Here is a 26,611-nt window from a genome sequence, read left to right on the forward strand (position 1 = left end):
AGTACTTTTTGCTGTGGGAAATCTATTGCATTGGGAATTAGGCTCTGATCTTGTATCGGATGAATAAATGCACTAAATAAACGTTCAGAGACCAAATGACAGATCGAAGTTACAACTCATTTTCTACAATGTAATACAGTAGGAAACAGGCTGTAGACTAATACATTAGGCCTACCTAGGCTACCAGCTATGGATATGGAACCATGCACTAGTGTCAAACAAATAAATAACACAAACAGACAGGGATAGATCTTTGTTTATTTATCTGTTTTCTTTACATGATCTGAAACAAATGATGGGAAAATGAATTAATATCTCTGACAGAAGGTCCACTAAAAACGGAAAGACAAAAATGTATCCCTGATAGTGGTGTCTCTATTCAAAACAGACCCCAGATCCCTTCACCAAAGCCAAATAAAACTACATACAGTTCCATAGAAACACCACGCTTCACAGCTGGCATAATGTTTCCCTCTCATTCACTCACCAAGCTCTCTAAATGCTGGTAGCAACACCCCTCAGCACAAAAAAAACTTTCAGCACAATGTATGTGACTGGCTGGTGTCAATTGATGTACACAACATTGTACATGTTTTACCATACAAATGGATATCTACTATTTCTCGATTTGCTTTTATCTGACTTCCTCATAGTCATGTGGTACAAGGTGTTATATTGGAACCGTACTATTGAGTGAAAGGTGTCACTACCTCTTCAGACACATGTATGAACATACATAGGCTACATATATATATACACAGCATATCTCCCCCACAATTTTGCATAATTACTTAGTGCATTGCTCAAGATTTCCTGAGAATAGTTGCAGCACAAAACCAAAAGTCCAAGGCAGCTTCACCCCTTTACATAGCAATCTCTTATCATGATTATTACACTACGCAGTAGAAAGAATATAGACCAATGTTATTATCAAGAATTGAAGGAACAATATACAGATATCTTCTCTTACAATCATAAACGATACTGAGTGACGTCATGGAATGGATAAGGAGGTGAAACAAAAAAAAATTAAAAGCTCTCAATATTTTAGTGCAAATAAATCAGAAACAAGGAAAGTCTAAATAGCGTGGAATGGATAGCACACACAGGTCCAGTCTGCTAGAGCTACATAAGCTTCAGGCTAGAGTTACAGCCCTCATAAATAGTTGTAAATAAAGAACATAACTCACTATCACCTAAAGAGTGACAGACTTTGAAGAAATAGTTGATTATCTGTAAGCAAAGTAGCCTTACACCTGCAATGGGCCACGCTTGATGGTCGCTGGTCTCCTAGAGACAAAGGGCCTATCTGTGACTTATACACACAGCTTTGACAGATAACACAATAACATACAGTACATGTTGAATCAACAACACAGTTCTCTCCCTAAGTGCAGTTGATGCTTATCTCTTTAACTGAAAGTGTGAAACGGCTACGGGTGGTGCGACAGTTGTCTTGTGCTCTAAAGAGAGAGAGAGAAAGGCTCGGTCTGTCTCTTTTCTGATCCCTTCCTTCTCCCCCGGAGGATGGAATGTGCCAGTATTATTGCAGTACCTTTTCAGGGTGTGATGTGTTGTGCAAAACAAATGCAAAAGGAGGAAGAATAGCCAACAGAGGACCTTTCACCCAACATGGCACCGGGTGGGTCTTTCTTAGCCGTCACGTTAAGCACAATGCAGTTTCTCTTAAGACTCTAAAGGAAGCAGGTACAGAGCACTTCAACTGTGCCAGAAGGGGACCGAGCCTAGTGGTGTTGCAGGTCACTGTATCAAACCCAGGGTAAGATCACTGTGGATACCCTGGGTCAGGTCACTGTGGATACCCTTGGTCAGGCCACTGTGGATACCCTGGGTCAGGCCACTGTGGATACCCTGGGTCAGGTCACTGTGGATACCCTGGGTCAGGCCACTGTGGATACCCTGGGTCAGGCCACTGTGGATACCCTGGATCAGGCCACTGTGGATACCCTGGGTCAGGCCACTGTGGATACCCTGGGTCAGGTCACTGTGGATACCCTGGGTCAGGTCACTGTGGATACCCTGGGTCAGGTCACTGTGGATACCCTGGGTCAGGTCACTGTGGATACCCTGGGTCAGGTCACTGTGGATACCCTGGGTCAGGTCACTGTGGATACCCTGGGTCAGGTCACTGTGGATACCCTGGGTCAGGTCACTGTGGATACCCTGGGTCAGGTCACTGTGGATACCCTGGGTCAGGCCACTGTGGATACCCTGGGTCAGGCCACTGTGGATACCCTGGGTCAGGCCACTGTGGATACCCTGGGTCAGGTCACTGTGGATACCCTGGGTCAGGTCACTGTGGATACCCTGGGTCAGGTCACTGTGGATACCCTGGGTCAGGTCACGCACACAGTTTCAACTGGAAAGCCACAATAAATAACAATAAATAAATAAATACAGAGCAATCAAGAGATCAAGGTCTCTCCCTCACTCCCTCCTTCCCTTTTGGTCTCTCCTTTTCTCTCGCTCTCTCCTTTTCTCTCGCTCTTTTTGCAATAAAAAAAACCGAGGAGTGCATGATCAGAAGACATTCTAAAGAAGGAAACTTTGGAAAGGAACTGTCCCTTGTCGATGTCAAAAAGTAAACGCTAAAGCAACAAACACACCTCTCATTAACAATCATCCAATAACCCTGCAGATGTAGTCTAGTTTTGGTCAGTCATTTTTCACAGAGCACTAGAGCTCCACAGAGAATCTAACCAATGGAAGCAGTGTCCAACCATTCTAGCAGTCTGCAGCAGAGAACCGGGCAAATGAAGACAGGTCTTTTAACCAAACCTTGGCTCTAAAATCCCAGGATACCCTTAGAGCCATCCCACTGGGCACAGAGATCAATTCAATGTCTATTCCACGTTGGTTTAATGTCATTTCATTGAAATGGAGTGGAACCAACAATGATTCAACCAGTGCGTGCCCATTGGGATCTCAATCTATAGCTCTGGTGCTCCTGTGCTTGATCAAACTGATTGATTAGGAAGAAATAAACTGAAATCTTTGGTATCATCGGTGCCTCATAAAAGGGCATGAAAATCTACTTACAACAGACAGCAAAATAATAAGCCTTAAAATATGACTGTTACTGTTAGATAATGGCTATCTTCAATAGGAAACCTGGTGACTTGTTGCCCTTGGCGACTAGCTCCACCAATAACCACTAGAGGGTAGTAGGGTACACCCAAAGTGAAACAGCAGATTCCACACCTACTACTATACTTACCTAACTTAGCAGGCGTAAAACAAACGCCTGAGTGGGTCGGAAGGAACCGGAAGCTACCGGTTTTCAGGCTTTGTGTCTTCTCTGCTTTTCCACTGAAAACCGGATGATTCTGGTTTCTTACTACCCCGCTGAGAGTGCTAGTATAGTGACATGAAGAGTGATAGGGTTTAGTAGTGCCAGATGGATGTTGTACATACATTGTTTGAACTTCAATAACATTTGATTGTTATATTACTCTAACAGCACTCTTTTTTTTTTACATCTGGACATCATTTCTCAGCTCCTGACTTCAGTTTGCATAGTGAGAGAAAAGAACCTCATATCCCCATCAGCACATCTATGTGCAAAACATTCCCTCAATAAAGCCTATTTTTATGTACAGCTAATAAGAATAACCACAGCATGAAATAAAATAGAAATAATGGAAAATAGAAATAAAAGACAACTGAAATAAAAACAGAGAGCCATGAAACAACAATAACAAATCAGAAAACCCGTTTTCCATTATTCTTTTTGTATCGTTTAGTCATTCTCTATCGTTTAGTCATTCTCTGTTTAGTCTTTCTCTAAGCGCTTTGTAAGAAGGAGCAGGTCCAGTCACCTGAGTGAGATCCCCATCCATACTGTAGGTGACACACACACACACACACACACACGCACACACACACTTATGCATATACAAATGCACATACGTGCACACAAACACATGCACACGCATACACATCCATGCACGCTCTTCTCTTCCTCTCTTCTCACCCGTCTTCCTCATCCTCCTCTGCCTCCTCCTCTGCCTCCTTATCCCATCTTGCATGCTGAAGTGCAGGAGAGTGGCCCCCGCCTGCCTCCTCCCCCTCCACCCCTCTCACCCCCAGCTCCAGGCCTCTCCACAGCAGACCAGGGTAGGGTAACCTGTGAGGCCCTAGGAGGGCTATAGCTTGCTCCCCGTCAGCCTCCTCCTGGAACACCATTTGACCTCCAGCCCCAGCCTCAGCCCCATCCCCCAGGCTAACAATTCCAGCACGGGGGTGGAATGCTGAGGCGTGGGGCTGCAGGGCCAGATTCTCCAGCGGGTCGAGTTGGTCTGGAGAATACCCTCTTCCTCCTCCTCTAACCCTTCTGCCCTCTTCCCCGTGGTCAGCCCCAGGCCCGCGCCTCGGCCGTGCCCGGGTACGGACCTCCAGGCAGCTGAGGCCCTTGCGGTGGCGCTGGAGGTGGTCCTCACGGGCGAAGGCCTTGTGGCAGAGCGGGCACTCGAAGGGGCGTGCCCCACTATGGAGAGACAGGTGGTTCTTCAGGTCGTAGGAATGCAGGAAGCGGGCGGGGCAGTGGGGGCAAGGGTACGGACGCTCCCCTGTGTGTTTACGCATGTGGATCTTCAACTTGTCATTCCTGAGAGAGAAAGGAAAGATGATAATAGCTCAGCATCATATGTAGAACAATGCTAGCCCTGTAATCTGTTATAGATAATAGTGTTAAAACACACAGGTACATACCTGGTGATAATAGTATTAAACACACAGGTCATACCTGGTGATAATAGTGTTAAACACACAGGTACATACATACCTGGTGATAATAGTGGTAAAACACACAGGTACATACCTGGTGATAATAGTGTTAAAACACACAGGTACATACATACCTGGTAAAGCGGACCCCGCAGGTAGAGCACTCGAATGGTTTCTCCCCGGTGTGTGTTCTCATGTGTCTGGGCAGCTTCCCTGCTCCGTGGATGATCTTCTGACAGACAGGACACTGCTGGGGGGTCTGAGACTTCCTCTTCCTACCCCCTCCTCCTGCCCCTGTGGCCACCCCTTGCTCTGCCAGGGGGGCTGAAGTAAAGCTGGGCACCCCACCGTTCCCCACTCCCTCCATCTCCTCCTCGTCTTCTGACAGCCTGTCGTCTGAGAGGGGAATAGGGGGGTGGGGGGCGAGGAGGCGCTCCTGAGGCCAGTGCACCCCTCCATTGACTGCTGTACTCCCTCTCCCTGCATCCCTGCCCTGCTTCCGCTCCCCGTTCTGTCCCGTGGTGGGGGGGTGTTCATCCTGCTCAGGGCTGGGGGGTCGGGTGGAGGGATGAGAGTGGGCCCCGTCTTGAACAGGTGAGGGGTGTGGAGGAGGAGTGGAGGGGTGCTGGTGTGTGTTAATGTTGGGGCGATGAGGCAGTGGCTGGTGGTGCGATGACTCCACCTTGGTGACTCTCCGTCTGTCTATCTTCCTCCGGGAGCCTTTCTTCATCCCACTCTCCACCCTTCTCTCCCTCTCCGCCTGTACCCTCTCCTCCCCCATCTCCCACTCTACCTCCCCTGCCGTCTCCCCCAGTATGTCTCTACAGGCATCAACCACACACTGGATCCCCAGTAACTGAGCTCCTCTCAACACGTCTCTCATGCCAGAGCTGCGGATGGTCAGGGTGGCCGTGTAGGCAAACTCCAGCAGGGCATCCAGGGCATCGGGCGCGACACAGTCCAGCTGGCACACACTGAACCCTCCTCCTCCCCCCGCCTCACCCCCTGCCTCGGCCCCCTCCTCTGCCCCAAACAGCCCGCGGAAGTAGAGGCTGACGGCAGCCATGACAGAGCGGTGGGTAGGGTAGCGGGCACCCCGCGAGGTCAGGGTGAGGTCACAAAGTAGCCCCGCCCTGCGCTGGGCGTTGAGGCGGAACAGAATCTCGCTGCTGTGCTCTGGGAAGGGGATCCCGATCAGACCGTCCTCTCCTGGAGACATCGCCACCTGCAGGAGGGAACAGTTGGTTAGAATAACACAGACATTGAAGTTCAGGCTGAATCAAAATAATTCGGTGGCCACAGATGTTTGTTTTTTTACATGAAAAAAAACAAGAATCAGACAAAGTTTTTTTTACATTTCTTCTGGTGTGGTGAATATCAAGCAATGACATCAGAACAATATTGTGTATGCTTTTGATATAGATCACATTTCGTGGCTTTGAATACCAGGAAACAAATGCTGACATACCTAGAATACCTCAGTGCATGGACGTGTCCTTTGTCAAGTAAAACTGTGTTAGTTAATGCGGTCACAGTGCAGAGATATTTTGGTTGGTACTGTAGCCTTTCATTACTAGCGTGACTTCCACAAAGAGCTCTCCTTCACGTGAGGGACCATATTAAACAAGAGCTTAGTGCTATCCCTCCTTCACGTGAGGGACCATATTAAAACAAGAGCTTAGTGCTATCCCTCCTTCACGTGAGGGACCATATTAAACAAGAGTTTAGTGCTATCCCTCCTTCACGTGAGGGACCATATTAAACAAGAGCTTAGTGCTATCCCTCCTTCACGTGAGGGACCATATTAAACAAGAGTTTAGTGCTATCCCTCCTTCACGTGAGGGACCATATTAAACAAGAGCTTAGTGCTATCCCTCCTTCACGTGAGGGACCATATTAAAACAAGAGCTTAGTGCTATCCCTCCTTCACGTGAGGGACCATATTAAACAAGAGCTTAGTGCTATCCCTCCTTCACGTGAGGGACCATATTAAACAAGAGTTTAGTGCTATCCCTCCTTCACGTGAGGGACCATATTAAACAAGAGCTTAGTGCTATCCCTCCTTCACGTGAGGGACCATATTAAACAAGAGCTTAGTGCTATCCCTCCTTCACGTGAGGGACCATATTAAACAAGAGCTTAGTGCTATCCCTCCTTCACGTGAGGGACCATATTAAACAAGAGCTTAGTGCTATCCCTCCTTCACGTGAGGGACCATATTAAACAAGAGCTTAGTGCTATCCCTCCTTCACGTGAGGGACCATATTAAACAAGAGCTTAGTGCTATCCCTCCTTCACGTGAGGGACCATATTAAACAAGAGCTTAGTGCTATCCCTCCTTCACGTGAGGGACCATATTAAAACAAGAGCTTAGTGCTATCCCTCCTTCACGTGAGGGACCATATTAAACAAGAGCTTAGTGCTATCCCTCCTTCAATCACTCCTCCCTTGTCCCTCGAACTACCACCCCCTCAACCCCAGATTACGACATCAGGAAAAAGTGATTTTGGCAGAGGGGATGGGAAGGGGGGACAACTGGGAGGATCAGAGGGGGTAGAGGAGAAGGGGGTGCCAGAGAGAGGAGAGAGAGAGAGAGTGTGTGTGTGTGTGTGTGTGTGTGTGTGTCAGTGGTTGATAGTATTAGCTCCTTGATTAAAAATAGAGAGAGAGAGACGTAGGAGAGGAAGAGACAGAAAGAGGAAGGTGAAAGAGAGGAGTCAGACTGTACTGGGGACGACGTCCACACACACACACAAGGTGCTAGAGATTTTGCGTATGTCACATCGTCAAAGGAAGATTCAAGTTATATGGATGTATTTCAAGTCAGGATTCTGCTCACTGAGTCTAACCTTAACAGTGTGCGTGTGGTATTTCCTGAAACAGAACTTTGACTTTAGGAAAGTGAAAACAGAGAAGAGTTCATGTTGGGTAAAACAAGAAGTGTTTATGTGGGGATAACAGAAGCTTGTTCTTCTCCTCCCTTCTTTTCAAGACCTCATCACCCACTCCGTGTCCTCCCTTTCACACATGCCCTCCAGGGGAGGTGTATACTGGAGGAAGAGAGTGAGAGAGTGTGAAACAGAGAGAGCATTTAGGCCTACAGCGGAAGTTTGTGTCTTACTCCATTTTACTAATCCATAGACTACTTTCTAGGTAGGTTACCAGGTCTATAGAAGTCTATACTGTCTATGTATCCATATGATGAGGTTCATTTATAACACCCAAGGGCTCTCCTCTCCTGTTCCCCTGGCTCTCACCTAACCCCCTCTCCTGTTCCACAGTACCACTCACCTGAGCAGACTACATTTTCCACAAACAACAGACTAACTCCCCCCTCCTCCCCCACCTTTGTCTCCCTCCCATAGCAACCACCAACAGCCCCCTAACCATCCTATAATACTGTCCACATAGCACCCTGGGGGGGCTCTCCTCGACAACAGTACATTCTGTTTCACCTGACTAACCTGCTCCAAGACACACCCCGTTAAATACACACACACACACACACACATTGCGTGTCTCTCTCTTGGCTCCCCGAGTCCCCATTGTTCAGTTTGTGGTCTGTTGATCTTCATGCAATGTCAAAAACACACACACCCCACCCATACAGTCCACACACTAACGTTCATATTGTCGCACTTCAACAGAAACCCCAATCCCACCTGTATCAACAGAACCTTACCCTCCCAACCTCAACCCATCCGCTGTGTCTAAACCCAAACGGCACCCCTACCTTTCCTGCCTTCATGGCTGATAGAGGGACCGTCGACTGGAGGCGATGCTGTGTCTGTGTCATGGCATAAGTGTTTTTGTACTTCAGTCTTCCTCGCTCTTACTTGCTTCTTCCTTCCTATATTACAGCCTTCTACTCTCCCTCGCTCTCCTCAAACAGGCCCGCCTGCACCTCTCCTTAAACCTTTAACTCTCAAAGTTCAGAGAAGTTGGGGTTACGCGTTCATCCTTGGGGATGTCTACCTCTTTCTCTCTCGCTCGCTCTCTTCCTGTTTTATGAAAAGAAGGTGCTTGGCGGCGGAGAGAGATTGAGAGATACCCCTCCCCCTTCTCGCCCACGCGCCCCTCTCTCCAAAATACATTGGGTCCATTTTCCGAAACGAGCGATCGTAAGTTTCCGAAATACATAACTTCCTGGCCTTCCCCTCCCCGACCACAGATCTGACCTCTGACCTTGGCTGATGGACAGGTAGGAAGGATGTTTGTCCATCTGTCTAGACAGGTGGGGGGAACTTGGGTACAATAGTCTAAAGTGGCTTCTTCTCCTCGAAGAAGAAAGAAGAGGAAGGAAGCCATGCTGGACTATTGAGAAGCAGCCCGTGGTCTCATCCTTCAGCCACCAGCCACTTATGCACAGAATTAAGGGTCTCTATGTACCTACATTACCGATGAGGGACCTTGAAAGAAGCTCAAAAATACCCTACAACATTGTCAAATATGAGCAAATTTAGCCAAGTCAGCCAACATCAAAATTGTTCAAGTAGAAGTAACGTAAGAACCAAAATCATATTGGTGCTGTGAGTCATAATAGACCCAGCCACAGACATCAAGGCAGGTATTAGATGAAACAACCAACATGCCATATTACAGATGGTCTGTGATGATGATAAAGTCACATTAGAACAATCCATAAGGCAACTTTGTTGACTCTGTGAAGTCTTCTCCAAATGAAAGCTTGTTCACTAAAACAACTCTAACATGTAACATTCTCGGTTTGATGCATCAAGCTATCGACGCTGGCATGGGTTTGTGCCACCGCCGCTCTCAGAGCAGGTAGGAAGTGATTTCAGGGAGATTTGTTCGAGGTGTTTCCTACGCTCGTAAGCATCTAAAACAACGCCCTGGAAAAAGCTGTAGACGAGGAGGACATCGACGGTGCTGCCAGAAAGGTCAAAATCCCCACCGAAAACACTGTGTGTGTGTGTGTGTGTGTGTGTCTGTGTCTGTGCGTGTGTGTGTGTGTGTGTGTGTGTCTGTGCGTGCGTGTGTGTCTGTGCGTGTGTGTGTGTGTGTGTGAACCTGTCATGAGGCACAAAACAATAAGCCAATAGAAAAGCTGAGATGAGGTTTTGTTAATGTTAACAGAATCCCCCTCCTAGAAATCAGAGGAGATAAAAAGAGAGATTAAGTGAACAGAGAAGAAGAGGGGGAGTGAGAGATAAAGACATATGAAGAGCATACTAGTGTTTAGTTTCCGGTGTAAAATAAAAAAAAAGGGGTGGTTTTTGATTCCTCAGAAGGGTATACGTGTTGTTCAGAAGGGTATACGTGTTGTTCAGAAGGGTACACGTGTTGTTCAGAAGGGTATACGTGTTGTTCAGAAGGGTACACGTGTTGTTCAGAAGGGTATACGTGTTGTTCAGAAGGGTATACGTGTTGTTCAGAAGGGTACACGTGTTGTTCAGAAGGGTATACGTGTTGTTCAGAAGGGTACACGTGTTGTTCAGAAGAGTATACGTGTTGTTCAGAAGGGTATACGTGTTGTTCAGAAGGGTATACGTGTTGTTCAGAAGAGTATACGTGTTGTTCAGAAGGGTATACGTGTTGTTCAGAAGGGTATACGTGTTGTTCAGAAGGGTACACGTGTTGTTCAGAAGGGTATACGTGTTGTTCAGAAGGGTATACGTGTTGTTCAGAAGGGTATACGTGTTGTTCAGAAGAGTATACGTGTTGTTCAGAAGGGTATACGTGTTGTTCAGAAGGGTATACGTGTTGTTCAGAAGGGTATACGTGTTGTTCAGAAGGGTATACGTGTTGTTCAGAAGGGTATACGTGTTGTTCAGAAGGGTATACGTGTTGTTCAGAAGGGTATACGTGTTGTTCAGAAGGGTATACGTGTTGTTCAGAAGGGTATCCGTGATGTTCAGAAGGGTATACGTGTTGTTCAGAAAAAGGGAAAAGATTCCTGTTAATCGAATTGTGAGTCACTTAAACGAGACACCCTGAAATACACACACACACACACACACACACACAAAGTAGGAATGGTCTTTGTTTGACGGTAAGACATAACGGCAAGACATTTTCTCTTTCTCCCCTCGTCCCCTGTCCTTTCTCGCTCTCTCTTAGTCACCCTGTTTCTAGTTTCTAGTTGTTCAACAGCCCCTGTTCTAACAGTCAGGGACAGCCACCTCTGGCTGCTGATCCCTCTTTAACTAACATATAGCACTATAGATTACGCAGCCACCCAAACTGACATGTGTTTAACCAACACATTCAAATGACTACAAATCATCTGAAACACAGCTCCTTTTCCCACAAGAATGGAAGTAAAAAGGAAGAAAAAACAACCAAGTGGAAAGTATGTGGAAAAACATGTCGTCAGACTGTTATGTTGAAGAAGACATAACGGCACACCACTTTACAAAACACTTTGTGGAAATGTGAAAGACATTAGGAAGCAGTGAAGACAAACAAATGTGACAAATGAATATAATAGTAACTAAAACCCATGTTAAGAATTATTGTTGAAATATGCTGTACAATTGGTATAAACTGTAGGCTATATTACAGTGAAAGACTCACTCCTCATGCTTCAAGTGAATTAAAACCAACAAATTAAACTAAAACTATAAACAATGGAAACAGTTGAAAACTGTTTATGTAGTAAATAAGTTCATTCTATTTTCAAAAAATAAAACACTTCGTCATCCCCTTTTCTTTAATAATGATTGGTGGCCAACTTATCTCTCGGTTTCAGAGCGGATTCTCAACTCCCACTCCTCTGTCGACAGTTGACTACCTTTCCTCCCCTCCGACAATACGGCTTCCTCTTCCCTCGCCTTCGTCATGTACGCCACGCACTCTCTAAAAGCTCTTATAATGGTTCACTGCCCCATTCTAACTCAAAATGTACTGGAGAAATATAGATGAATCTGGACAGGAAATAACAACACTTTAAATGGGGTCCTGATAGAATGAATAAGTAACAAAACAACTGGACCATCAAAATAATGATTAAATGTATTGTCCTTTTGATTGCAACTTGAACGGAGTTCACCAAGTGAGAGATAAATAGTAGTTGACACAAACAAGACAGACTATTATTACACTGGTGCTTATTTTCACTTACAGCCTGTAACGTCTCCCAATCCACAGCAGTTATATCAGCTCTGCTCTGAACGGCCCAGGGGGGAAATATGACTGTACTCCATTGACAGAAATGTGTTTAAATTCCTTCTGATGTCAGATGCTTTCCGTGTGCGTTCATTCATAATATATTCAAACTTCTAATGCTCTAATGTATTCCACAGCCACAATTCACAGGCCCTAACAATCCACACCTCACCAGAAATACTGTACAAATGTCAAATGCAATGTAAGTTTACAAAATATAGCTACTTCTTCATTTAGTTTCATTTAGTTTAGTTCATTATTTTTTTTCCAGGGAAGGCTTAAATAAATGACTACCAAGAAAACAAGGAAACAACGTTTTGGGAAATAATTACACAATGTACGAACATAAACTCAATAAAGGATATTTGTAAACAACATTTGTAACCCTGAAATATGTATTTAAATTGTGTGTGATAAAATATATATATTTTTTTGTTCTGATACAATAAAACGATTTATGAATTTCTTAATATGTAATAAAGATGATTATGCAAAGCTTAAGAGAGGGGTGGGTGGCAGTGAAATGTATTATTCCATGATGGCTGAAAGAACACACACAGCAGACCTACGAAGATGTGTCATTACATACAACATGAAAAATACTCATGGGAGGATAACATACTATAGGTCCATCAGAACTACACACAGCAGACCTACGGAGATGTGTCATTACATACAACATGAAAAATACTCATAGGAGGATAACATACTATAGGTCCATCAGAACTACACACAGCAGACCTACGAAGATGTGTCATTACATACAACATGAAAAATACTCATAGGAGGATAACATACTATAGGTCCATCAGAACTACACACAGCAGACCTACGAAGATGTGTCATTACATACAACATGAAAAATACTCATGGGAGGATAACATACTATAGGTCCATCAGAACTACACACAGCAGACCTACGGAGATGTGCCATTACATACAACATGAAAAATACTCATGGGAGGATAACATACTATAGGTCCATCAGAACTACACACAGCAGACCTACGGAGATGTGTCATTACATACAACATGAAAAATACTCATAGGAGGATAACATACTATAGGTCCATCAGAACTACACACAGCAGACCTACGGAGATGTGTCATTACATACAACATGAAAAATACTCATAGGAGGATAACATACTATAGGTCCATCAGAACTACACACAGCAGACCTACGGAGATGTGTCATTACATACAACATGAAAAATACTCATAGGAGGATAACATACTATAGGTCCATCAGAACTACACACAGCAGACCTACGGAGATGTGTCATTACATACAACATGAAAAATACTCATGGGAGGATAACATACTATAGGTCCATCAGAACTACACACAGCAGACCTACGAAGATGTGTCATTACATACAACATGAAAAATACTCATGGGAGGATAACATACTATATATAGGTCCATCAGAACTACACACAAACCAAAATAAAGGAGAACTCAATTAAACCAAGAATCAGTTTAAATATGTATAACCAGAACAGCACAGGTGGAACCAAACAACTGCTGTTCCCAAACAAAACAACACAGCAAGGCCTGAGAGAAGGAAATTAGGAGTCATGATTCTCTGTTCATACCGTTTCTCCTCCTCCACGTGCTCCTCTGGCTCTCAGTGCTTCTCTATCTCCTTCTCTCATTCTCCTTCTCTCACACACTCGTTTTAGCCTCTCTCCCCCTCTTAAACATAGGAGGCTGGGAGAGAGGTGTTGGTTTAGGTGCATCTTCTCAGAGGAAGGGTGAAAGAGAGGTAAAAGAGGGGATGATGAGAAGAGTTCCTGCCCACACAGAACCTTATTCAGCCCAACCCAACACTATGTACCTCCTGTATGTAATGAACTATGAATACATTTACAGGCATTTATAAAGCAGCTATAAAGCATTCGCAACATGTCATGAAGGCTTATTGCAAGTATGAATTGTTATTAAATATGAGACACATCCCCATTCTCCATCTCTTCCTCCATCATCATCTTCATCATTTACAGTATATCTTGACCCTGCACCGTTTCTGAAGTACAATAAAAGCCAGACCCTCTCTACTCCCTCCACTGATAACTCTCCCTCAACCGTTTCTGAGTTACAATAAAAGCCAGACCCTCTCTACTCCCTCCACTGATAACTCTCCCTCAACCGGATATTTGCATCTTACAAAGAGATATAAAAACAGACCCAACCAGAGAGAATTTGAATCTTCATTTGAATTCGTTAAAAGTCTTGATAACGAGAATAAAGACAACATTATGGTAATTCCCGGTACATCCATTTCCTCCAAGACGTGGCTAAAGCAATTCTATAAAGATGAAAACTATGTGATTATATAGGGAATAATAATTGCACTCAACCATGCAATCTGCCAGGATGGAGGACATTCTTAATAGTGGCAAAGTAACAAAAACACACAAATCATATCCAGGAAAAAGGTTCCAATCTTACGATCCTTTTGTACCTGCATCCAGCCCCTCTGCTTAGCTAAACTGGGGCAGTGTGTGTGTGTGTGTGTGTGTGTGTTGAGGTCTTAGTTCCAAGAACACATTACATTATTCATTTGGCTGGCAGAGCAGTACAGAGCGGAGGCCATTAACCCAGCCCTCCCACCACACCGAGGACATTTTGCATGTTATCCCAATTTACCGATGGGAATCAAGGGTTTAATTCAGGAGGGACGAACGGTACAGAACCTTCACATAGAAACGTATTGTATAGAGCAGACACGCCTCTCTGCCAAAAACAGGAGTGAGGAGAGAAGAGGGAGAAAAAAAAGAGAGAGAAATGTGCGGTTGGAAAGAGGAAAGGGGGTCTGAGATTTGAAGGGAGATCAAGGAGATGAGAAGAATACGGCTGAGGTTTGTTTGACTTCAAAATAGACGTGTTCCTAGAGAACATACCAGGAAAGCAGAGTGGGAGAGGAGAGGTGGTAAAAGACTGTCAGCCAACGAGTGAGTGAGGGGTGGGGGTAAAAAAGATGTAAAGATAGGTATAGAATGTGGCAGGGTGGGGGTAAATCTCACAGGAAAATCAAGCCTTTACCAACAACCTGTGTCGGAGACAAGAAATAAGAGAAGAGTTCTGTTACAAAGAGAGGGGAGAGGAGGGGGGAGAATGGGGGACAGAAAGGCAGAGAGAGGTGAGACGGAGAGGAACAGTGACGTGAACAGAGGTTAGAGAAACAGAGAATGTTAGAAGAGAAAAAGAAAGGGGGAGGGAGCGAGAGACTGTGACAGGAAGTAGCTGCAGTGAGTCCTTGCAGGTGTGTGTCTGCAGATGTCTGAGGGGAGATGTGGTAGCAATCGCTATCATTAGCAATCAGTGAAAGGGAGTTTCACAAAGATGGGGAACACATACACACACAGGCCTGAGAAAGGATTATTTGTGTGTGTGTGTGTCAATGCATATATATATGTGTGTGTGTGTGTGTGTGTGTGTGTGTGTGTGTGTGTGTGTGTGTGTGTGTGTGTGTATGTGTGTGTGTATATACACACACACACACACACACACACATACATACATACATATATATGGGAGGGCCTTACCAGTTCTAACACATGCTGACAAAGTGGTTTCACACCTATCTGTATCTGGTCAGCAGTTTCAGCCAGCCCCCAAGACAACATGTGTGAACAGCAGTGTGTGAATGAGTGGTTCATTTATGTGCAGAACTTGTGTGAGTTTGTGTGTTTTTACAAACGGGTGAAAAAAGCTTGTGTGTCTTTCAATGTGATAGTGTTTGTGTCTGTGTGTGACTTGTGTACTTGATGCACTGTGTGTGTGTCTGCTTGTTGGGTGAAGTTGCCACATCATTAGGGAGGGTCTCGACAGCTGTTCCTCTGTCTTACACATGACCTCCCTTTTCAGAGAATGATGTCGCAAAACACACGCTAGGATGGGGACACACACACACACACACACCCATACACAGAGATACATGCTCATAGACACATACACCTACAAACAAACACACACAGACACATACACACCCACACAGACAGACACACACACCCATACACAGAGATACATGCTCATAGACACATACCCCTACAAACAAACACACACAGACACATACACACCCACACAGACAGACAAACACGCACATAGACACAAACCCCTACAAACACACACACCGATGTCGCAAAACTAACTGATCCTGATCGGCTTCCTCTTCCTCTGCTGTGAGGACTGACAACCACAAGGTGAGATGGAGAGATAAATGGATGACAAAACAGACAGAAAAGTAAAGGAGGAACAACCATGTCAGCTATTAGAAAGAGACAGTATATAACTCATACGGTATATGCCTACAGGAAAAAAGAGAGAGATATTGATAGCAGTAGGGGACAGGGAGAAAGAGAGATATTGATAGCAGTAGGGGACAGGGAGAAAGAGAGATATTGATAGCAGTAGGGGACAGGGAGAGAGAGAGATATTGATAGCAGTAGGGGACAGGGAGAAAGAGAGATATTGAAAGCAGTAGGGGACAGGGAGAAAGAGAGATATTGATAGCAGTAGGGGACAGGGAGAGAGAGAGATATTGATAGCAGTAGGGGACAGGGAGAAAGAGAGATATTGATAGCAGTAGGGGACAGGGAGAAAGAGAGAGATATTGATAGCAGTAGGGGACAGGGAGAAAGAGAGATATTGATAGCAGTAGGGGACAGGGAGAGAGAGAGAGATATTGATAGCAGTATGGGACAGGGAGAAAGAGATATTGATAGCGGTAGGGGACAGGGAGAAAGAGAGATATTGATAGCGGTAGGGGACAGGGAGAAAGAGAGATATTGATAGCAGTAGGGGACAGGGAGAAAGAGAGATATTGATAGTGGTAGAGGACAGGGAGAAAGAGAGATATTGATAGCGGTAGGGGACAGGGAGAGAGTGAGATATTGATAGCGGTAGGGGACAGGGAGAAAGAGATATTGATAGCGGTAGGGGACAGGGAGAAAGAGAGATATTGATAGCGGTAGGGGACAGGGAGAAAGAGAGATATTGATAGCAGTAGGGGACAGGGAGAAAGAGCGATATTGATAGTGGTAGAGGACAGGGAGAAAGAGAGATATTGATAGTGGTAGAGGACAGGGAGAAAGAGAGATATTGATAGCGGTAGAGGACAGGGAGAAAGAGAGATATTGATAGCGGTAGAGGATAGGGAGAAAGAGAGATATTGATAGTGGTAGGGGACAGGGACATGGAAACTAGAGTATAAAAAAACAATGACAGTTAGTCTGATATCCTCTCCAGACCATGTCAACATGTGACGAACAGTGTGTGTTTAGTTTAACAGTCCCAATCAGAGGTCGTAAAGCTCAAAAGGCGGAACACTTCGTTGACATCATCAGGACGATACTGTAGTAGTGTTTTCTGGGCTTTGTCAACAGGGGGGTGAGCGGTTGCTTTTACTGTGATCCGTGGCTGAAAGGGTTGATACATAGAATATGTGGTTATTTCAACTGTCCTTTGAGAAACACAACAGAATGTCTGCCTTACTGTCACTGGTCAGAACACCCACCCATCTCTCGTCCAATCACAGCAGTACAGCACTTTGACTAAAGATTCAAACGTTGACGGGGAAAATTCTACTGGTGCTTAGCGAATTAGAGCTCATCGAATACCGCACTCTCAATGTCTGGAATAGTGCCTTCTCATGGTACTGTACTTACAACAGCTACAACATCAAGCTGTAATTTCTCATCAAAACGGATCTAAAAGGTTAGGGGTCATTTTCACAACAAGATACAGGAGATGATTCTCTGCGGTGTGTCATTGTCTCTCTTTCCCTGAACCGCTGGCTCACTGTACCTGTTTATGAGCAACGCCCCCTCACTATCTACACCAACATTTACACCATTACCAGAAAAACAAATCATGTTCTCTGTCACTACTTTTTGACACTCTTTTCATCTTTAAGGTGTGTCTGTCTTTCTTTACAGGAAGTAAATTATTGCCACTTCCTGCTCTTCCATCCCCCCCCCGGCAGTAGGCGGGTGGTGTGAGTTGGTAGGCTGGCAGGCCGGTGGTCGAGAGAGAGATAGGGCTGTGAAACACAACAGAAACTGGAGACTGAAAAAGGAGAAACGCCATATGCACTACTTCCTCTAGTGAGACAGATCTACTGGAGGCAAACTAGAGGCAAAAAGTTTGAAATATCCAATAAATGTCGTTCCACTTCATGATTGTGTCCCACTTGTTGTTGATTCTTCACAAAAAAATACAGTTTTATATCTTTATGTTTGAAGCCTGAAATGAGGCAAAAGGTCGCAAAGTTCAAGGGGGCCGAATACTTTCGCAATGCACTGTATGAAGGGAGTATGGATGGATGAAGGAGCTGAGCAGATAAAGGAGGACTGAATGGGTGGTGTAGGGGAACAGGGAGAGGTATGAAGGGAGTATGGATGGATGAAGGAGCTGAGCAGATAAAGGAGGACTGAATGGGTGGTGTAGGGGAACAGGGAGATGTATGAAGGGAGTATGGATGGATGAAGGAGCTGAGCAGATAAAGGAGGACTGAATGGGTGGTGTAGGGGAACAGGGAGATGTATGAAGGGAGTATGGATGGATGAAGGAGCTGAGCAGATAAAGGAGGACTGAATGGGTGGTGTAGGGGAACAGGGAGATGTATGAAGGGAGTATGGATGGATGAAGGAGCTGAGCAGATAAAGGAGGACTGAATGGGTGGTGTAGGGGAACAGGGAGATGTATGAAGGGATGATGGGGGGATGAGAGGAAGATACATTTGATATGAAGGAGTAAAGGTATAGAAGGAAAGGAAGGGAGGGAGGAAGCTCTTAAATCTGCTGATGCTGAGTAAAGAGGGGGACTTTGTCCTCCCCCTCTCTCCCCACTCTTCCCTGTCTTGTCCTCCCACTCAGCCTACTGTATGTATCTGAAACTGAAACCCCTATTGTGAACAGGGGTAATTTATATATGGGGCCACATGCCCTAATTCATATACTTACTGGAATTGGGTGACTGCCTGCCTGTGTGTGTGTGTGTGTGTGTGTGTGTGTGTGTGTGTGTGTGTGTGTGTGTGTGGTCTTAAAACGTTCCTCTTTCCTTTAAAGACCACTTACTGTTGTTACACCACCCTACTATAACACACACACACACACACACACACACACACACACAGGTCACACTTCTGCATGGCCATGACATCACATGATCTGTCGCTCACTCGCGAACACACACACACCCACCCACACACTAACTCTAAGTACAGCGTTTGCTAAATGACTTTATGTAAATGTAGCCATTGCTGGCCCTTGGATTTGCGTGTTCAAGTGAACCGTATTCCAAACACTGAGTCCAAAACCCTGGCTGAGTATCAGTGAAAGAAGACAGAGTGAGACACAATATACTGTACAGTACACATCAACTCTGGAGGGTTCCTTCCTGACACATACTGGACTGTACCAAAATCAGTATCTTATGGGGGTGCCCTCATTCAACACATTTTAACATTGAGGTTCACAGATTTTTTTTATGAGAGTGGCCTGCAGCACCCCAGGGCAGCCATGTCATATAATCTCTAGTTTCTATACCTATAGTAGGACAGGCGCTGTCAGCAACTGGGACAATAATACTTTATTTAGTTCAATGCAGTTATTGTGCAACACTCAACATTCCACACCTCTTACCTCCAGTCCATAAACTCAGAGGAGGACGGGTCCCTGCTCTCTTCCTCCCTCTCTATTTTTCACGTCTTCCTGTTTCTGTTCTTCTCCAGAAGAACCAAAAGATTTCCAGGGATACAAAGCCTAGGGGATGAGATGTTTGGATAGTTAGATGATTTGGATTTGAACAAACTTTATTGATCCCAGAGGAGTGACAGATTGACACCAAGATACACATACAGTGCCTTCAGAAAATGTTCAACCCCCTTGACTTTTTCCACATTCTGTTGCGTTACAGCCTGAATTTAAAATTGATTAAATTGAGATTTTGTGTCACTAATCTACACACAATATCCTAGAATCTCAAAGGGGAATTTAGATTGACATTTTTATAAATTAATGTCTTGAGTCAATAAGCATTCATTCTTGAGTACAAATTTGCTTAACAAAACACAGAAATTGCAGCGACTCACTCTGTGTGCAATAGTAGTGGTTAACATGATATGAATGACCACCCCATCTCTGTACCCCAGACATAGAATTATCTGTAAGGTCCCTCAGTCGAGTAGTGAATTTCTAACACATACTGTACAGTGCATTCTGAAAGAATTCAGACTCTCACTTTTTCTACATTTTGTTACATTACAGCCTTATTCTAAAATTGATGAAATATTGTTTTTCCCTCATCAATCTACACATAACACCCCATAATGACAAAGTGAAAAACATTTTTTTAAATTATTTTGCTAATTTATTCAAATATGAAACAGAAATACCTTATTTACACAACTACTCAGACACTTTGCTATAAGACTTAAAATTAAGCTCAGTTGCATCCTGTTCAAATGATAATTATTGAGATGTTTCTACAACTTGATTGGAGTCCACCTGTGGTAAATTCAATTGATTGGACATGATTTGGACCGGCACACACACCTGTCTATATAAGGTCCCATAGTTGACAGTGCATGTCAGAGCAAAAACCAAGCCGTGAGGTCGAAGGACTTGTCCGTAGAGCGCTGAGACAGGGTTATGTTGAGGCACAGATCTGGGGAAGGATACCAAAACGTTTCTGCAGCATTGAAGGTCCCCGAAAACACAGAGGCCTCCATCATTCTGAAATGGAAGACGTTTGGAACCACCAAGACTGCGCAATCGGGGGAGAAGGACCTTGGTCAGCGAGGAGACCAAGAACCTGATGGTCACTCTGACAGCGCTCCAGAGTTTCTCTGTGAAGATGAGAACCTTCCAGAAGCACAACGGTCTCTGCAGCACTCCACCAATCAGGCCTTTATGGTAGAGTGGCCAGACGAAAGCCACTCCTCGGTAAAAGGCACATGACAGCATGCTTGGAATTTGCCAAAAAGCACCAAAAGGACTCTCTCACCATGGGAAACAAGATTCTCCAGTCTGATGAAACCAAGATTGAAGTCTTTGGCCTGATTGCCAAGTGTCACATCTGGAGGAAACCTGGCACCATCCCTATAGTGAAGCATGGTGGTGGCAGAATCCTGCTTTGGTGATGTGTTTCAGCAGCAGGGACTGGGAGACTAGTCAGGATTGAGGGAAAGCTGAATGGAGCAAAGTACAGAGATCCTTGATGAAAACCTGCTCCAGAGCGCTCAGAACCTCCGACTGGGGCGAAGGTTCACCTTCTAACAGGACAACGACCCTAAACACACAGCCAAGACAATGCAGGAGTGGCTTCGGGACAAGTCTCAATGTCCTTGAGTGGCCCAGCCAGAGCCCGGACTTGAACCCGATTTGAACATCCCTGAAGAGACCTGAAAATAGCTGTGCAGGGACGCTCCCCATCCAACATGACAGAGCTTGAGACGATCTGCAGAGAAGAATGGGAGAAACTCCACAAATACAGGTGTGACAAGCTTGTAGCGTTATATCCAAGAAGAATGGTGGTGCTGTCCGGGGGTACCACCCATGTCCGGGGCTATCATCGGATGGGGCCAAAGTGTCTCCTAACCCTTCCTGTCTCAGCCTCCAGTATTTATGCTGCAGTAGTTTGTGTCGGGGGGCTAGGGTCAGTTTGTTATATCTGGAGTACTTCTCCTGTCTTATCCGGTGTCCTGTGTGAATTTAAGTATGCTCTCTCTATTCTCTTTCTGAGGACCTGAGCCCTAGGACCATGCCTCAGGACTACCTGGCATGATGACTCCTTGCTGTCCCCAGTCCACCTGGCCGTGCTGCTGCTCCAGTTTCAACACTTCTGCCTGCGGCTATAGAATCCTGACCTGTTCACCGGACGTGCTACCTGTCCCAGACCTGCTGTTTTCAACTCTCTAGAGACAGCAGGAGCGGTAGAGATGCTCTTAATGATCTGCTATGAAAAGCCAACTGACATTTACTCCTGAGGTGCTGACTTGCTGCACCCTCGACAATTACTGTGATTATTATTATTTGACCATGCTGGTCATTTATGAACATTTGAACAGCTTGGCCATGTTCTGTTATAATCTCCACCCGGCACAGCCAGAAGAGGACTGGCCACCCCTCATAGCCTGGTTCCTCTCTAGGTTTCTTCCTAGGTTTTTGCCTTTCTAGGGAGTTTTTCCTAGCCACCGTGCTTCTACACCTGCATTGCTTGCTGTTTGGGGTTTTAGGCTGGGTTTCTGTACAGCTGTTTGAGATATCAGCTGATGTAAGAAGGGTATATAAATACATTTGATTTGATGCTTCAACAAAGGGCTGAGTAAAGGGTCTGAATATTTATGTAATGTGATATTTCTAAAAACCTGTTTTGGCTTTGTCATTATGTGGCATTGTGTGTAGATTGAGAGAAATGTTTTAATCCATTTTAGCTATAAAGTAACAATGTGAAAAGTGAAGGGGTCTGCATGCTTTCTGAATGCACTGTTTTCAACCACAAAGACCAGGGAGGTTTTCCAATGCCTTGCAAAGAAGGGTGCCTATTGGTAAATGGGTTAAAAAAATTAAAGAGCAGACATTAAATATCCCTTTGCGCATTGTGAAGTTATGAATTAGACTTTGGATGGTGTCCCAATACACCCAATCACTACAAAGATACAGGCGTCCTTCCTAACTCAGTTGCTGGAAAGGAAGGAAACCGCTCAGGAATTTCACCATGAGGCCAATGGTGACAAAACAGTTTAATGGCTGTGATGGGAGAAACCAGAGGATGGATCAACAGCTTTGTAGTTACTCCACAATACTAACCTAATTGGCAGAGTGAAAATAAGGTAGCCTGTACAGAATAAATATTCTGTACAGGCATCCTGTTTGCAACAAGGCACTAAAGTAATACTGCAAAAAATGTGGCAAAGCAACTCATGTTGAGGGCAAATCCAACACATTACTGCGTATCACTCTCCATATGTTCAAGTATAATGGTGACTGCAACTTGCTATAGGTATGCTTGTAATCGTTAAGGACTGGGGAGTTTTTCAGGATAAAAAAATGTTAATGGAGCTAAGCACTGGTAAAATCCTAGAGGAAAACCTGGTTCTGTCAGAGTATTTTGTTTAAATCATTGACAAAAAAAACAATCCATTTGAATCGCACTTTGATGCAACAAAACTTTGGATAAGTCAAGGGGGTTGAATACTTTCTCTAGGCACAGTATTTAATATCTGCTTCGTGAGACAGAGACACAGGGAAGGAAAGGAACGGGGTCAAATACTGAGGGAATAAGGTGAAGGAAAAGAGAGACAAACAGGAGATCAAAAGATAAACGAGAAGTGGTATATAAAGAGTAAATAAAAAGAAAGAAAATGAACCTAAACACACAGTGTGTCAGATGATGTGTTAGACATGGTGAGGGGTTCAGGGAGGAGAACAGAGAAGGTGGGGGACGGAGAAAGACCACTTCCCACTTCACCAGGCCACAGAGCAGAAGTGGCCTACACTAACAATGAACAGGGCTGGGAAACAGGCACAGCACACACCTGTGTAGGACCACAGACATCCTCAGACACACACACTCTGCACTATTCCATACTCAGTGGCAAGAGCAGCGACTATACCCATTATCTGTCAGAATTGAGAAGGTGCGTGTAAATGTAATTTGGTGTTTGTGAGTGTGAACATGTGAACATGTGTGTGGTAGGGAGAGAGAGGGGTCATGTGACCAGAGTAATTCAGTTACTATGACACCAGAAGGAGAGATGAGAAGAGAGAGAGAGGGGTCATGAGAACAGTCCGATCTAGTAAATGACCGGAGTAATTAAGTTACTATGACACCAGAAGGAGAGATGAGAAGAGAGAGAGGGGTCATGAGAACAGTCCGATCTAGTAAATGACAGGAGTAATTCAGTTACTATGACACCAGAAGGAGAGATGAGAAGAGAGAGAGGGGTCATGAGAACAGTCCGATCTAGTAAATGACATGAGTAATTCAGTTACTATGACACCAGAAGGAGAGATGAGAAGAGAGAGAGGGGTCATGAGAACAGTCCGATCTAGTAAATGACAGGAGTAATTCAGTTACCATGACACCAGAAGGAGAGATGAGAAGAGAGAGAGGGGTCATGAGAACAGTCCGATCTAGTAAATGACAGGAGTAATTCAGTTACTATGACACCAGAAGGAGAGATGAGAAGAGAGAGAGGGGTCATGAGAACAGTCCGATCTAGTAAATGACAGGAGTAATTCAGTTACTATGACACCAGAAGGAGAGATGAGAAGAGAGAGAGGGGTCATGAGAACAGTCCGATCTAGTAAATGACAGGAGTAATTCAGTTACCATGACACCAGAAGGAGAGATGAGAAGAGAGGGAGGGGTAGATCAGTTACCACTAAGCCAAAGACAGTCTACACAGACTTTCCAGGTCTCCCAACTGTCATTTAGTTGGTAGTAAGACTGCTTCAATTCAGACAAGTGGCAATTAGGGTTGACAGTGCAGAACAGTTTCTGCTTCTCGCTCTCTTTTCCCTTCCATCTCTCACACTAAATAGTGGAATTATTCACAGAGTTGGGGTTGGTGACAAATCTAATCTGCATCGCAGACGTCAACAATACCTATTTGTCAAGATCACACACGGAATCCCACAGTACAAATATTAGCCTACATACTGTTACAGGGCAAATGTTTTCCTTATTCCTTCCAGGTGCACTGAAGTTCAGGTCTAGACCCAACACTGTTTGGAGAACTATTGTGTGAAAAATAAACATTTCAAACCACCAAATGAATATTGTAGACCAGAAACCCTTCAGTGGATTGGACTAATATCATGGTGTCCATAAAGTGGTATATCAAACAACAAACTCAGACAGAGGACCAAACCCAAGCCAGTTTGGCAGGTTCAGCAGGTCTGTCTGTACCACAAGAGGGGCGAGTCAGCAACCCACACACACACACATGCAGTCACAGGCACACATGACAGCCTCCCACCATCCATAGCCTAAGTTTTATACATTTAAAAGCCCTCATCCATCCAGCATTAATATACATTTAAAAGCCCTCATCCATCCAGCATTAATATACATTTCAAGAACATTACATCAGCAACAGAGCTATACAATTTAAGATAAAGGATATGTCAACGTGTCGTGACAACAGCATAGCCCACTGAAAGGGTCGTGGAATAATAGAATTCGTGGCCAAAGTTGCCCTGTGGTGGAGCACATGGCTTATTCCCTACAGAGGCCGGCGATGTGCGTGAGAACAGGTTAGGTTTTGGATGTCAGCCGGTGTTCGCTGCTATAATTAGAAGCCAAGCCTCCAGAAGTGTACCCGTCGACCCTGCTTGTTCACCTGGCCACAGCCACACAGGTAGCAACACAGAGCAACTAACCTGAGATCACATAAATATTCTCTGTTAATGTAATTGAAATAGTATGCGTTCTTGTGTCAAAATAAGCCTCTAGGAAAAGAGAGCGCGAAAATCATAGGGAGAAATTATTGTAGACACGTCACACGGGAGTTACCGAATACCCATGACGTAGTCCTCCCGTAACCCCGGTTAGGACCGGGGGGGCGGTTGTTATAGAAAATGGGAACGACAAGCGTTGAATCCTAACTTTAAGAATTCCATAATAACCCCCCAAAACAGAGAGCGAGTGAGGGAGCGGGTTTACCTGTGCGCCGGTGTCACCTATGTTATCTCGTCGCGTCCCACCTGACCGGCTTCTGTACTTCCTGGATTCACTCCCACCAGTCTCTCTCCCCCCGGGGGTCACCGCTCTCTCCGCACTGTCCAAAGTCTCACACCAGTCCCTTTGACGAACCACGTATCATCCGGGAGTTCTCTGTAATATCCGCCTCTTCTTGTCTCTCTGCCGGCGTTTATATCCCCCTGCCTCGGCTCTCTCTTTGCAGACCGCCGGCTCGCTGGGCTGTTCTCCCCCCTCTCTGACTCCGCTGGCCCATTCCAACTCCAGGCAGCTCCTCCTTGAACCAGGAAGCGGCTTGCCCTACTTTACACCCCGCCGCGGATTGGCTCTGGCGGGGCTGGAGAGGGACCGCTGGGGTGGGCAGGGCACAGGGGTCGGCCACGGTGCGATAGGACAGCGGCAGTGTCTGTCGTATCGAGGTGGGAGGGAAGGAGGGCCGAGGTGGGCATGTTGTTATAGAGACTCCCGGGGCAGGTTGAAGGTCTGTGAGGGATCACAGCGGGGCTAAGAGGTTGGCACAGAAAGGGAGAGAATCGTTGGAGGGCATATGCGTGTGCCAGCTGCAGCGGACATTTCCACTTGAAATAGATCGCCTTATTTAAACGCGCTATTTATGGTGCTCGTGCTGTTTAATAACTGCCCCTGTCTGGCTGTTACTGTACATCTCTCCCTCTCTCTCTCTTTCCCGTCATCTCTCTTTCTATGCGCTCCTAAAGCATTTAATTTGCAAATGAAGCCATGGCGACCAAGACAAGAGGTGACCATAGAGACAGAGAAACCAGCAGGTGCACATACAGTAGCACATACAGTAGATATGTAAGCTACTACTCAGCCTCGGTCACAAGTCACATCCCCTGCCATATTTACCGACAGCTATGACAAAGCAGCAGTCTCATGGCGGCTTGCTGAGTGTTAAAATAACTCCAATCTCCTTATAATAACTTAGAGACTTCGCCCCAAATTCTGAGAAGACTAGAAGCAGTACAGGCTACAGTAGCTGGGGGACACCCACTCTACTGAAAC

At 45.2% G+C, this 26,611-nt stretch overlaps 1 protein-coding gene across 3 annotated transcripts; it reads right to left on the reverse strand.

Moving 5' to 3' along the window:
* Nucleotides 1–238: 238 nt before the first annotated feature.
* On the reverse strand, nt 239–26,611 carry LOC110508584 (zinc finger and BTB domain-containing protein 7B). Of its 3 annotated transcripts, none has more exons than XM_021589213.3 (4): nt 25,553–26,611; nt 19,525–19,644; nt 4,881–5,971; nt 239–4,627 (listed from the first exon to the last, which is right to left on the reverse strand). In XM_021589213.3, the coding sequence occupies exons 3-4, from the start codon at nt 5,963–5,965 to the stop codon at nt 3,991–3,993; spliced, it is 1,722 nt and encodes a 573-aa protein (XP_021444888.2). In that variant the 5' UTR covers nt 5,966–5,971; nt 19,525–19,644; nt 25,553–26,611; the 3' UTR covers nt 239–3,990. The 3 variants fall into 3 exon arrangements, with proteins under 3 accessions (XP_021444888.2, XP_036824103.1, XP_021444879.2); XM_036968208.2 differs by having other exon boundaries at nt 19,518–19,644; nt 25,553–25,931; XM_021589204.3 differs by lacking the exons at nt 19,525–19,644; nt 25,553–26,611 and adding an exon at nt 8,480–8,756.

Source organism: Oncorhynchus mykiss, chromosome 3 (genome assembly GCF_057628025.1).
Source record: "Oncorhynchus mykiss isolate SJ-2025 chromosome 3, ASM5762802v1, whole genome shotgun sequence".
Taxonomy (NCBI): domain Eukaryota; kingdom Metazoa; phylum Chordata; class Actinopteri; order Salmoniformes; family Salmonidae; genus Oncorhynchus; species Oncorhynchus mykiss.

Excerpts from the sequence above, each read along its gene's own strand:
- LOC110508584 (XM_021589204.3), bottom strand. The coding sequence starts at position 8,542 with ATGACACAGACACAGCATCGCCTCCAGTCGACGGTCCCTCTATCAGCC. Across the intron at positions 5,972-8,479 it reads CAGCCATGAAGGCAGGAAAG|GTGGCGATGTCTCCAGGAGA; the intron begins GTAGGGGTGCCG and ends TCCCTCCTGCAG. Across the intron at positions 4,628-4,880 it reads TGCGGGGTCCGCTTTACCAG|GAATGACAAGTTGAAGATCC; the intron begins GTATGTATGTAC and ends TTTCTCTCTCAG.